This window comes from Palaemon carinicauda, chromosome 9 (assembly GCF_036898095.1).
Source record: "Palaemon carinicauda isolate YSFRI2023 chromosome 9, ASM3689809v2, whole genome shotgun sequence".
In the NCBI taxonomy this organism is placed as follows: Eukaryota; Metazoa; Arthropoda; class Malacostraca; order Decapoda; family Palaemonidae; genus Palaemon; species Palaemon carinicauda.
The window spans coordinates 139872764-139885263 of NC_090733.1; the positions used below are offsets into that span (position 1 = coordinate 139872764).

Below are 12500 nucleotides of genomic sequence, written 5' to 3' on the forward strand. Positions count from 1 at the left end.
CAAAGGCCTCAGACATGCCCTTCCACACACGTCTATGCATGACCTTCCTGTGCCAGTCTACATCAGATAATGTTAATTGTTAAGTCCTACTTTTGATCAGTGAGTCCAGGGGTCTACACAAGACCTCCTTTATATAATTTTTTTCTGTTCTTGGAGTGTTTTATTTTAATTGTTCATTGCTACTCTTTCTCTTTTAGTTTATCTATTTCCTTGTTTCCTTTCCTCACTGGGCTATTTTCCCTGTTGGAACCTTTGGGCTTTACAGCATCCTGCTTTTGTTATTATTATCATCATTATTATTATTATTACTTGCTAAGCTGCAACCCTGGTTTGAAAAGCAGGATGCTAGAAGCCCAAGGGTTCCAACAGGGTAAAATAGCCCAGTGAGGAAACAAGGAAACAAATAAACTACAAGAGAAGTAATGAACAATTAAAATAGAATATTTCTAGACTAGTAAAAATATTAAATTACAAAAGGTAAAAAAAAAGAGGCAGAGATATAAGATCGAATAATGTACCCAAATCAAACCATTGTTCTCTAGTCTTGGGTAGTGCCATAGCCTCTGTACCATGGCCTTCCACTATCTTGGAGTAGAGTTCTCTTGCTTGAGGGTACACTCGAGCACATTATTCTACCTTATTTCTCTTCCTCTTGTTTTATTAGATTTTCATAGTTTATAAAATATATTTATTTTAATGTTACTGTTCTTAAAATACTTTATTTTTCCTTGTTTCCTTTCCTCACGAGGCTATTTTCCCTGTTGGAGCCCTTAGGCTTATAGCATTCTGCTTTTCCAACCAGGGTTGTAGCTCAGCAATTAATAATAATAATAATAATAATAATAATGATAAAGTGTAAGAGGATCAGTCTCTAGGGCATTGTCCTGCAAGTTAAGGGCACTTTCCCACTATCCCTCGCCTCTGCCATTCATGAGAGGCCTTTAAACCTTCAAGCTGTCTGATAACACGTTCAAAACATGTTTTGTTTGAGAAATTTATCTCACCACAACTCGATACGATATTTTTGTACATTCTCTTCTATCCCAAAGATCTATTTTCTTGTCTGACTTATAGAATTGATTGATTGATCTGTCATTGCGAAATCTCAGGCGGGAATTATGTGACATTATTCGTATGTATTTTTTAAAAATATTTCAGTCCTTTATATGTAGTAGGTTGGCCAGGGCACCAACCACCCGTTTGAGATACTACCGCTAGAGAGTTATGGGGTCCTTTGACTGGCCAGACAGTACTACATTGGATCCCTCTCTCTGGCTACGGCTCATTTTCCTTGCTTACGCATACACCGAATAGTCTGTCTTCTTCTTTACAGATTCTCCTCTGTCCTCATACACCTGACAACAGTGATTATAAAACAATTCTTCTTCACCCAAAGGGTTAACTACTGCACTGTAATTGTTCAGTGTCTACTTTCTTCTTGGTAAGGGTAGAAGGGACACTTGTTTTGTTAAAGTTTGTATAGTTTATATAGGAAATATTTATTCTAATGTTGTTACTGTTCTTAATACGTTTTATTTTTCCTTGTTTCCTATCCTCACTGGGTTATTTTCCCTGGTGGAGCCCTTGGCCTTATAGCATCCTGCTTTTCCATCTAGGGTTGTAGCTTAGCAAGTAATAATGATAATGATAATAATGTGTTATGATAATAATTAGAGACCAACATATAATTCAAGACAGATATTCTTATATTCTTCTGCCTTATTACGTCAGTAGACATTTCAGATATAACTAGAGGGGCCACTCAGTAGAGAGCATACCCTCTCCACGCCAAGCAGTCTTTATTTTGATCTTGACTCCACTACGTCATTGTATGTCTATGTATTTTCCTCAAAATTTAATGGATTTGTCCTTTATACATACTCCACATATCCACCTAATTTGGTTGAAATTGGTTCAATAGTTTTTGCGTAATGTTAAAAAAAGACATTAACATACTATTTTCAAAGTACTCAAGCTTATATGTACTTTGATGACCTTATCTGCAAATGTTACAGATTCATCCTTGGGTGAATCATGACTAGCAAGTTTGATCAAAATCGGTACAGTAGTTTTTGAGTAAAGTTGCCCACAGACAGACATACAGAAAGGCAATAATTGCATTTATATATAAAAGTAATTCTTAGTGAATGGGTTATATTACGTGTGGCTTAGTAGTAATTGAAAGTACAATGCTCTCTCTCTCTCTCTCTCTCTCTCTCTCTCTCTCTCTCTCTCTCTCTCTCTCTCTCTCTCTGCTAGGAATTTACACCACACCCCCTTCTTTCATCTCGTTCTCTTACCTTTCCTAATTCCGTGAAAGCAAAAGTTCCTTATTATCTTTGCATAAGTCACAAACATTATCTATGCAGTTCTTTTCATCGTCTTCTTCTTTTCTTCAATTATTTCTTCTATCCTTTCAGTCTCATTGTATGCGTTATACTTCACTTAGTAGCTGAAAGTATAGTGCTATCAAGAGAGGTCAAAGGTCACGGTGTAAAAAAAAAGGGGGGGCGGGGTTATACAGCTGTTTGTCCTGTCTTCGCGACCATCCTCACACACGTATGGGTATGGGCAAGTCATTGCCCATAATTGTATGCCACACACCACCAGCTAATTCATTCCATTAAACAGATATGTTCAAGAGTATATACTGCATTTTGAATTTGTTTTTATAACAATCTTTGAATTTGCTTTACGTTTTATTTTTCAGTTTTAATGGAAGATTTGGATCAATGATATATAGGCTCAACATCTATTATTATTATTATTATTATTAGTAGTAGTAGTAGTAGTAGTAGCTGAGGAACAATTCTAGTTGAAAAAGCAGGATGACATCAGCCCTACAAGGGCTCCAACATGGTGGTGAGAGAGAGAGAGAGAGAGAGAGAGAGAGAGAGAGAGAGAGAGAGAGAGAGAGAGAGAGAGAGAGAGTCAAAGTCAAAAACTTTTATTCCATTATAAAATGGTTATTCTGTTACATAACAATATATAAATTATTTACATAAAATTCACAATAATTGGATTGTAAAAATCTAGGATATATATACATTCAAGTAAAATCTAAAAAATATTGCTTAAGTTTCTTTTTGAATAAATCAGAACTAACATTTATACATTTTCTTATTTCCAGAGGTAGTTTGTTCCAGCAAGCTGGGCCCCTTATTGCCATTGAGCGTGAACCCAAATCCGTTCGATAGCTGTCTACATATAGGTTTTCATTCTGTCTGGTTAATGCATTCCTACAATTACCAACTGTAGGAAATGTGTATAGCCAGTTGGGATATTCTTTTCTTAATCTTTTAAAAACAAAAACACAAACATCGTACATGCACTTTTCTTTTAATTTTATCCACTTTAATTGCTGGAGGGTTGGGGTGATGTAATCGTGTTTTTTCACCCCTGGGGCCCTCCTCCCACCCCTGGGGCTCTCCTCCTGCCCCTGGGCCCCTCCCCCCAACCCCTGGGGCCCTCCCCCCACCCCTGGGGCCCTCCCCCTGCCCCTGGGGCCCTTCCCCTGCCCCTGGGGTCCTCCCCCCGCCCCTGGGGCCCTCCCCCTGCCCCTGGGGTCCTCCCCCCGCCCCTGGAGGGTTGGGGTGATGTGATCGTGTTTTTTTTTTCACCCCAATAACGGCTACTCTACCTGCAAAGTTTTGGATTTTTTGAGCTTTTTCCATGTGCATATCATTAGTTGACCCCCATATCTTAATACAGTAGTTTATTACACTCAAGACCAGACTTTCCACTATCAGAGCTCGAGTAGTATCATCAAAGTAATCTTTTACTCTACTAAGATACATTGAAATGCCACTAACTTTTCTACTCAGCTCGTCAATGTGAGTACTGAATGTCTTGTACCTGTCCATGTGTAGACCTAGATTTTTCACATGTTGACTTATCTTTACTTCATCACCAACGCATTTTATTATAATGTCATCTGGAATTTTGCTAAAATACTGTGAGCTACCCACAAACATGCACTGTGTTTTAGTGGCATTTAATAATAGCCCTTTTCTTAGAAAATATTTCCTAATTTTGAGCAATATTAGTTCAGCCCTTTTAATCAAGCCATCTAAATTTTCTATTTGATCAGCCAAAAGAACTTGGGTGTCATCAGCGTATTGAATTAGCAGGCAGTTTTCTATGTATTTAATCATGTCATTAACGTAGACTAAAAATAGAATTGGACCTAGGACAGATCCCTGTGGCACTCCAAATTCAACCGTTTCAATGCAAGAATTTACGTCTCCTAATCTAACTACCTGACTTCTATCCTTCAAGTAATCCTGAAACCAGAACGTATCAATGTAATGTTCCTCGAGAGATTTACACAATTCATCATGGTTGACACTATCAAATGCCTTTGATAGGTCGCATAAAATTAATATGGAAACTTTTTTTCTATCAATATTTTTATAAATTTCATCTGTTAATTTCATCAAAACTGTTTCTGTTGATAAACCTTTACGGAATCCATGCTGAGTGTTAGAAATCAAATTATTTTTTTTCTAGATGTTCCATTAACTGATTACATACAATCTTTTCTATTACTTTCGATATTACTGGAAGGATAGAAACAGGTCTATAATTACCAGGGTCGTCCTTGTATCCTTTCTTGTGAAGAGGGTCTACGAGGGGTTGTTTCCAAAGAGAAGGATATTTCCCAGTTACAATCAATGTATTTATGATAACCGTGATATATATGCTATAACTGTAAGGGAATCTTTTAGAAAACTAGTAGGAATACCATCCGTTCCGTAAGCATTACTATTATTCAAACTCTTAACTGTTAATATTATTGTTTCTACTGTAACTGGTTGCGGTCTAAACAATCTTATATTATTGCCAAAATTATTTTGAGTGGTTCTAATATCTTTATTTTCGTACTTTTGTAGAATTTCCTGCGTTTTACCATGTTATTTTTCCTACATTAGCAAAGTATTGGTTAAATTGATCTGCTCTAGCTTTTGGGTTGTCGTATTCAATCTTTTTATTTGTTTTAGTAGATACAATATTATTCATAATTTTCCATGTTTCTCTGCGAGATTTACTTTTCTTGATCTTGTCTTTGTTATAATAAGCTTTGGCAGTACGCCTCTTAGAATTGATGAGTTTTTTCATTTCCTTTTACGAATTGTTCAGATTTTCATCTTCTATTCTGTTTAAGCCTTTCTTGCATTTTGTCCCTTTCAATCATACTGTTTCTCTCTCTCTCTCTCTCTCTCTCTCTCTCTCTCTCTCTCTCTCTCTCTCTCTCCAAAATATTACTTGCCCTGCACTCACCACCCAATGCTAGGAGTCTGAAGTTGTAACAGTTCACTTTTCCTGTTAAAAGAGAAAAGACAAGATTATTCTAATGACTTTATTACAAATATACATATACATAATAATAATAATAATAATAATAATAATAATAATAATAATAATAATAATAATAATAATAATAATAATCAACCAAAATACCGAATTCTACCTCTGGAAGTGTATATCCTATGGAAATTCATTTATGATAAATGCTTCTGGCTGAGCAAGGATTCGAACCTAGGCCATGAGCCAAAACAATGGACGACTATACGATTGGTAAAGTTGTTTCAGCTCAAGACATAGGTTCGAATCCTTGTTCAGCTAGGAGCATTTATCATAAATGAATTTCCATGGGATATACACTCCCAGAGGTAGAATTCGGTATTATATTCCATTGTGGTAGATATTTTCATATATATATATATATATATATATATATATATATATATATATATATATATATATATATATATATATATATATATATATATAATATTTTCTATTAAATATACCATAAAAGGGTTTCGCCCTCACCAAAGGGCTCATCAGGCGGGTTCAGCCAACTTCCACTTTTGAGAAAGATAGAAGCCAGCAAGGTTCCCACGACCCTCCTCACCACTACCTCATTTAATCCAAGCAGCAGGAAGCCAGGCGATGAAGCCGAGCTTCTTTGGGCCAGGCAATGAAGCCAAGCCTTCAAAAAAGTCCAAGCAGCAGGAAGCCGGGCGGTGAAGCCGAGCTTCTTCGGGGGCCAGGCAATGAAGCCAAGCCTTCAAAAAAGTCCAAGCAGCAGGAAGCCGGGCGGTGAAGCCGAGCTTCTTCGGGGGCCAGGCAATGAAGCCAAGCCTTCAATAAAGTCCAAGCAGCAGGAAGCCGGGCGGTGAAGCCGAGCTTCTTCGGGGGCCAGGCAATGAAGCCAAGCCTTCAATAAAGTCCAAGCAGCAGGAAGCCGGGCGGTGAAGCCGAGCTTCTTCGGGGGCCAGGCAATGAAGCCAAGCCTTCAATAAAGTCCAAGCAGCAGGAAGCCGGGCGGTGAAGCCGAGCTTCTTCGGGGGCCAGGCAATGAAGCCAAGCCTTCAATAAAGTCCAAGCAGCAGGAAGCCGGGCGGTGAAGCCGAGCTTCTTCGGGGGCCAGGCAATGAAGCCAAGCCTTCAATAAAGTCCAAGCAGCAGGAAGCCGGGCGGTGAAGCCGAGCTTCTTCGGGGGCCAGGCAATGAAGCCAAGCCTTCAATAAAGTCCAAGCAGCAGGAAGCCGGGCGGTGAAGCCGAGCTTCTTCGGGGGCCAGGCAATGAAGCCAAGCCTTCAATAAAGTCCAAGCAGCAGGAAGCCGGGCGGTGAAGCCGAGCTTCTTCGGGGGCCAGGCAATGAAGCCAAGCCTTCAATAAAGTCCAAGCAGCAGGAAGCCGGGCGGTGAAGCCGAGCTTCTTCGGGGGCCAGGCAATGAAGCCAAGCCTTCAATAAAGTCCAAGCAGCAGGAAGCCGGGCGGTGAAGCCGAGCTTCTTCGGGGGCCAGGCAATGAAGCCAAGCCTTCAATAAAGTCCAAGCAGCAGGAAGCCGGGCGGTGAAGCCGAGCTTCTTCGGGGGCCAGGCAATGAAGCCAAGCCTTCAATAAAGTCCAAGCAGCAGGAAGCCGGGCGGTGAAGCCGAGCTTCTTCGGGGGCCAGGCAATGAAGCCAAGCCTTCAATAAAGTCCAAGCAGCAGGAAGCCGGGCGGTGAAGCCGAGCTTCTTCGGGGGCCAGGCAATGAAGCCAAGCCTTCAATAAAGTCCAAGCAGCAGGAAGCCGGGCGGTGAAGCCGAGCTTCTTCGGGGGCCAGGCAATGAAGCCAAGCCTTCAATAAAGTCCAAGCAGCAGGAAGCCGGGCGGTGAAGCCGAGCTTCTTCGGGGGGCAGGCAATGAAGCCAAGCCTTCAATAAAGTCCAAGCAGCAGTAAGCCGGGCGGTGAAGCCGAGCTTCTTCGGGGGCCAGGCAATGAAGCCAAGCCTTCAATAAAGTCCAAGCAGCAGGAAGCCGGGCGGTGAAGCCGAGCTTCTTCGGGGGCCAGGCAATGAAGCCAAGCCTTCAATAAAGTCCAAGCAGCAGGAAGCCGGGCGGTGAAGCCGAGCTTCTTCGGGGGCCAGGCAATGAAGCCAAGCCTTCAATAAAGTCCAAGCAGCAGGAAGCCGGGCGGTGAAGCCGAGCTTCTTCGGGGGCCAGGCAATGAAGCCAAGCCTTCAATAAAGTCCAAGCAGCAGGAAGCCGGGCGGTGAAGCCGAGCTTCTTCGGGGGCCAGGCAATGAAGCCAAGCCTTCAATAAAGTCCAAGCAGCAGGAAGCCGGGCGGTGAAGCCGAGCTTCTTCGGGGGCCAGGCAATGAAGCCAAGCCTTCAATAAAGTCCAAGCAGCAGGAAGCCGGGCGGTGAAGCCGAGCTTCTTCGGGGGCCAGGCAATGAAGCCAAGCCTTCAATAAAGTCCAAGCAGCAGGAAGCCGGGCGGTGAAGCCGAGCTTCTTCGGGGGCCAGGCAATGAAGCCAAGCCTTCAATAAAGTCCAAGCAGCAGGAAGCCGGGCGGTGAAGCCGAGCTTCTTCGGGGGCCAGGCAATGAAGCCAAGCCTTCAATAAAGTCCAAGCAGCAGGAAGCCGGGCGGTGAAGCCGAGCTTCTTCGGGGGCCAGGCAATGAAGCCAAGCCTTCAATAAAGTCCAAGCAGCAGGAAGCCGGGCGGTGAAGCCGAGCTTCTTCGGGGGCCAGGCAATGAAGCCAAGCCTTCAATAAAGTCCAAGCAGCAGGAAGCCGGGCGGTGAAGCCGAGCTTCTTCGGGGGCCAGGCAATGAAGCCAAGCCTTCAATAAAGTCCAAGCAGCAGGAAGCCGGGCGGTGAAGCCGAGCTTCTTCGGGGGCCAGGCAATGAAGCCAAGCCTTCAATAAAGTCCAAGCAGCAGGAAGCCGGGCGGTGAAGCCGAGCTTCTTCGGGGGCCAGGCAATGAAGCCAAGCCTTCAAAAAAGTCCAAGCAGCAGGAAGCCGGGCGGTGAAGCCGAGCTTCTTCGGGGGCCAGGCAATGAAGCCAAGCCTTTAATCAAAGAATCTTGAAACCGGACAATTAAGCCAAGCATCCTCAGAACCAGTACTGACTCTGCTCCCAGTCCTCCATCAGCAGCCATCGGATGAGCACCTTACCAGAGACGCAGCTTCCTTCCCCAGCTGAACTATCCTGGGCCAACCTATAAGGACAAGACTGCATAATAGAAGAATCCCAGCTTCATCCCTCTGCAGAGCCGGTCTTCTAGATTATTCCCCCAGAACCACCCGAAGGTTGGTATCCAAAAGAATAGATCTAGATATCCGACCATTTGTACACTTGACAAAGGTCCTGTACACCCCATCAAGGTACAGAGCATTCTGAAATCAGCCAGATTTCTTCCATCAGCAGCACCAGTCCACCAGATTATTCCAAGCATCGTCCAAGCTGGAGAGTTAGGCATTGCATTCCTCAAGCTGGGCGGTCCATCCAAGCGTCCTTGAAGTTCTGGTCTTGGAAAACTTGTCTGGGTCTCTTTTTCCTCACAAAATAAACCGAAATTGAACTTAACACAACTTATGTTCCTTTTAAAAAATATTCTTTTCAAATCAAAAGTGGAAAAATATATATACATATACATTTTTTTTTTGGGTTTTTTGTTTTTTATATTTTTTTGTTTTTTTTTTGTTTTTTAATTTTTTTTTGTTTTTTTTCTTTTTTTTCTTTTTTTTCTATTTTTTTTTCACTGAACTTTTACTCCTTACTCTTCTTGAAGGAAGAACTTTTCTTCATCCTTGAGATATCAAGGAGAATCCGCTACTCCGGATATTAAAGTTTTACTCCTCCTCTTCTTGCTCAAATTCCTCCTCCTCCTCCTCCTCGCCTTCGTCCTCGTCCTCGTCTTCTTCCTCTTCTTCATCGTCTTCTTCCTCTTCTTCGTCGAATTCTTCCTCTTCTTCGTCGAATTCTTCCTCTTCTTCCTCGAATTCTTCCTCTTCTTCGTCGAATTCTCCCTCTTCTTCATAACTTGAATATTCTTCATATGAATATTCCATGAACATCTTATCCTCATCATTTAGAATCCGATAAACGTCATCAGAGTTTAAACCATACATCGGATTAATTAGATTTTGATAATCATCAGTAGAGGAAAAACTATACTCCTCGTAAACGTCGTAATCATATTCCCCTTCCGATTCATCTTCATCCCATTCATCTTCATCCCATTCATCTTCATCTAACCATTCCTGCATCTTGGGATTTTCGAAAAGTTGCTCTGCAAAATCTTCGACAAATTTTCTGACTTCGTCGTATTCCTTCCTCATCTCGTTGTCGGTTAAAAGATCTTTTGCGTAGTTGATCCGTTGCATGATCTCATGTAGTTCCCGTTGGTCTATGTCAGACCCATGGCACTTGTCAGGATGGTACTTGAGTGCCATTTTCCTGTAGGCTTTTTCTATTTCCTTCTGGGAAGCGTCTGTTTTAACACCGATGGTTTGGAAAGGACATCCCGTTCTTTCCATTCTTTCCAATGCTTCGGCATAGAATACTAGATCTTCTTCTAGCTGTTCCTCTTCGTCCAGTTGCTCAAATAGAGCAATTGCGTCTCTGTATTTTCCACCTAATAAGTAGCATAGGCCTAGTTTTAGCCTAGAGTCCACATCTGTCTCGTCAATAGCAAGAGCACTCAGGAAACATTCACGAGCTTCTTCCAGCCGTCGAAGCTTGCACAAGATATTCCCTTTCAATTGAAGCAGTTCTGCTCGAGCCCAGGGGAAGAAGGACTCTAGCTTCTGACAGCGTGAAATTGTTTCCAAGACAACTTCAAATTCCGAGTTGTCTATCAGAGAGGGAACTGTATTCCATAAGACCTGTCGCTGCAGGAACTCCCGTCCTTCGAGTGCCCTAGGATGATTTGGGCAAACCTTCAGAACGTCTTCCAGAATCCTTTCAGCTTCTTCAAAATTATATTGACTAGCACAAAGTATGGCAGATTCCACTTTTACATCCGAGTTTTCTTTGTGTTCATCTGCCAGTTCATCTAAAACGTTCTGGGCCTCATCCCATCTGCCCAGTGCCATCAAACATCTGATCTCCTTCGCGCGGCATTGCGTCACGTCGTCAAAATCTTCAAGGACAACTCTTAGGAAAACTAGAGCCGACTCAAAGTCTTGTTTGTGTATACACCGATCCATCTCAGATTCCAGGACGTTTCGACGAGTTACTGGTCTTTCCTCTTCAGCTGCTTCCTCTTCTTCGTCGAATTCTCCCTCTTCTTCGTCGAATTCTTCCCCTTCTTCGTCGAATTCTTCCTCTTCTTCGACGAATTCTTCCTCTTCTTCGTCGAATTCTTCCCCTTCTTCGTCGAATTCTTCCCCTTCTTCGTCGAATTCTTCCTCTTCTTCGACGAATTCTTCCCCTTCTTCGTCGAATTCTTCCCCTTCTTCGACGAATTCTTCCTCTTCTTCGACGAATTCTTCCTCTTCTTCGACGAATTCTTCCTCTTCTTCGTCGAATTCTTCCTCTTCTTCGTCGAATTCTTCCTCTTCTTCGACGAATTCTTCCTCTTCTTCGTCGAATTCTTCCTCTTCTTCGTCGAATTCTTCCCCTTCTTCGTCGAATTCTTCCTCTTCTTCGACGAATTCTTCCTCTTCTTCGTCGAATTCTTCCTCTTCTTCGTCGAATTCTCCCTCTTCTTCGTCGAATTCTCCCTCTTCTTCATAACTTGAATATTCTTCATATGAATATTCCATGAACATCTTATCCTCATCATTTAGAATCCGATAAACGTCATCAGAGTTTAAACCATACATCGGATTAATTAGATTTTGATAATCATCAGTAGAGGAAAAACTATACTCCTCGTAAACGTCGTAATCATATTCCTCTTCCGATTCATCTTCATCCCATTCATCTTCATCCCATTCATCTTCATCTAACCATTCCTGCATCTTGGGATTTTCGAAAAGTTGCTCTGCAAAATCTTCGACAAATTTTCTGACTTCGTCGTATTCCTTCCTCATCTCGTTGTCGGTTAAAAGATCTTTTGCGTAGTTGATCCGTTGCATGATCTCATGTAGTTCCCGTTGGTCTATGTCAGACCCATGGCACTTGTCAGGATGGTACTTGAGTGCCATTTTCCTGTAGGCTTTTTCTATTTCCTTCTGGGAAGCGTCTGTTTTAACACCGATGGTTTGGAAAGGACATCCCGTTCTTTCCATTCTTTCCAATGCTTCGGCATAGAATACTAGATCTTCTTCTAGCTGTTCCTCTTCGTCCAGTTGCTCAAATAGAGCAATTGCGTCTCTGTATTTTCCACCTAATAAGTAGCATAGGCCTAGTTTTAGCCTAGAGTCCACATCTGTCTCGTCAATAGCAAGAGCACTCAGGAAACATTCACGAGCTTCTTCCAGCCGTCGAAGCTTGCACAAGATATTCCCTTTCAATTGAAGCAGTTCTGCTCGAGCCCAGGGGAAGAAGGACTCTAGCTTCTGACAGCGTGAAATTGTTTCCAAGACAACTTCAAATTCCGAGTTGTCTATCAGAGAGGGAATTGTATTCCATAAGACCTGTCGCTGCAGGAACTCCCGTCCTTCGAGTGCCCTAGGATGATTTGGGCAAACCTTCAGAACGTCTTCCAGAATCCTTTCAGCTTCTTCAAAATTATATTGACTAGCACAAAGTATGGCATATTCCACTTTTACATCCGAGTTTTCTTTGTGTTCATCTGCCAGTTCATCTAAAACGTTCTGGGCCTCATCCCATCTGCCCAGTGCCATCAAACATCTGATCTCCTTCGCGTGGCATTGTGTCACGTCGTCAAAATCTTCAAGGACAACTCTTAGGAAAACTAGAGCCGACTCAAAGTCTTGTTTGTGTATACACCGATCCATCTCAGATTCCAGGACGTTTCGACGAGTTACTGGTCTTTCCTCTTCTGCTGCTTCCGTTTGTTCTTCCAGCTTTTTGGATAAGTCATCGGATTCTCGAATTTCCAGATCTCTTTTATTCAGCTTTTCCTGAAGTTCGTCAATCCGCCTTTGGCGTCCGTTTAGAATCTGCCATTCAAGTTTTGACACTTTGAATTCATACAAATTAGGTCCTACTCTCTCCAGAGTCTTTTCTTCAACACGTTTTTCTGCAGCAAGATCTTCTTCCGCTGTTTCCACACAACTGGCTTCAGGCGTTTCTTCGCACTGA

The 12500-nt window shown here is 42.6% G+C and overlaps 2 protein-coding genes across 2 annotated transcripts in view; both read right to left on the reverse strand.

Annotated features, from left to right (window-relative positions):
• Window positions 1–9084: 9084 nt before the first annotated feature.
• LOC137646887 (dnaJ homolog subfamily C member 7-like) lies at window positions 9085–10636 on the reverse strand. The gene has a single exon (XM_068379955.1). It carries the CDS (start codon window positions 10493–10495, stop codon window positions 9137–9139), a length of 1359 nt encoding a protein of 452 aa, XP_068236056.1. The 5' UTR covers window positions 10496–10636; the 3' UTR covers window positions 9085–9136.
• LOC137646659 (uncharacterized) overlaps window positions 10522–12500 on the reverse strand; it is a 2911-nt gene continuing 932 nt past the window's right edge. The window contains exons 1-2 of the mRNA XM_068379764.1: window positions 10940–12500; window positions 10522–10614 (exon numbers count right to left, since the gene is read on the reverse strand). The exon at window positions 10940–12500 is cut by the window's right edge and continues 932 nt beyond it. Coding sequence (XP_068235865.1) covers window positions 10522–10614; window positions 10940–12500 — 1654 coding nt within the window. The remainder of the gene's footprint in view (window positions 10615–10939) is intronic.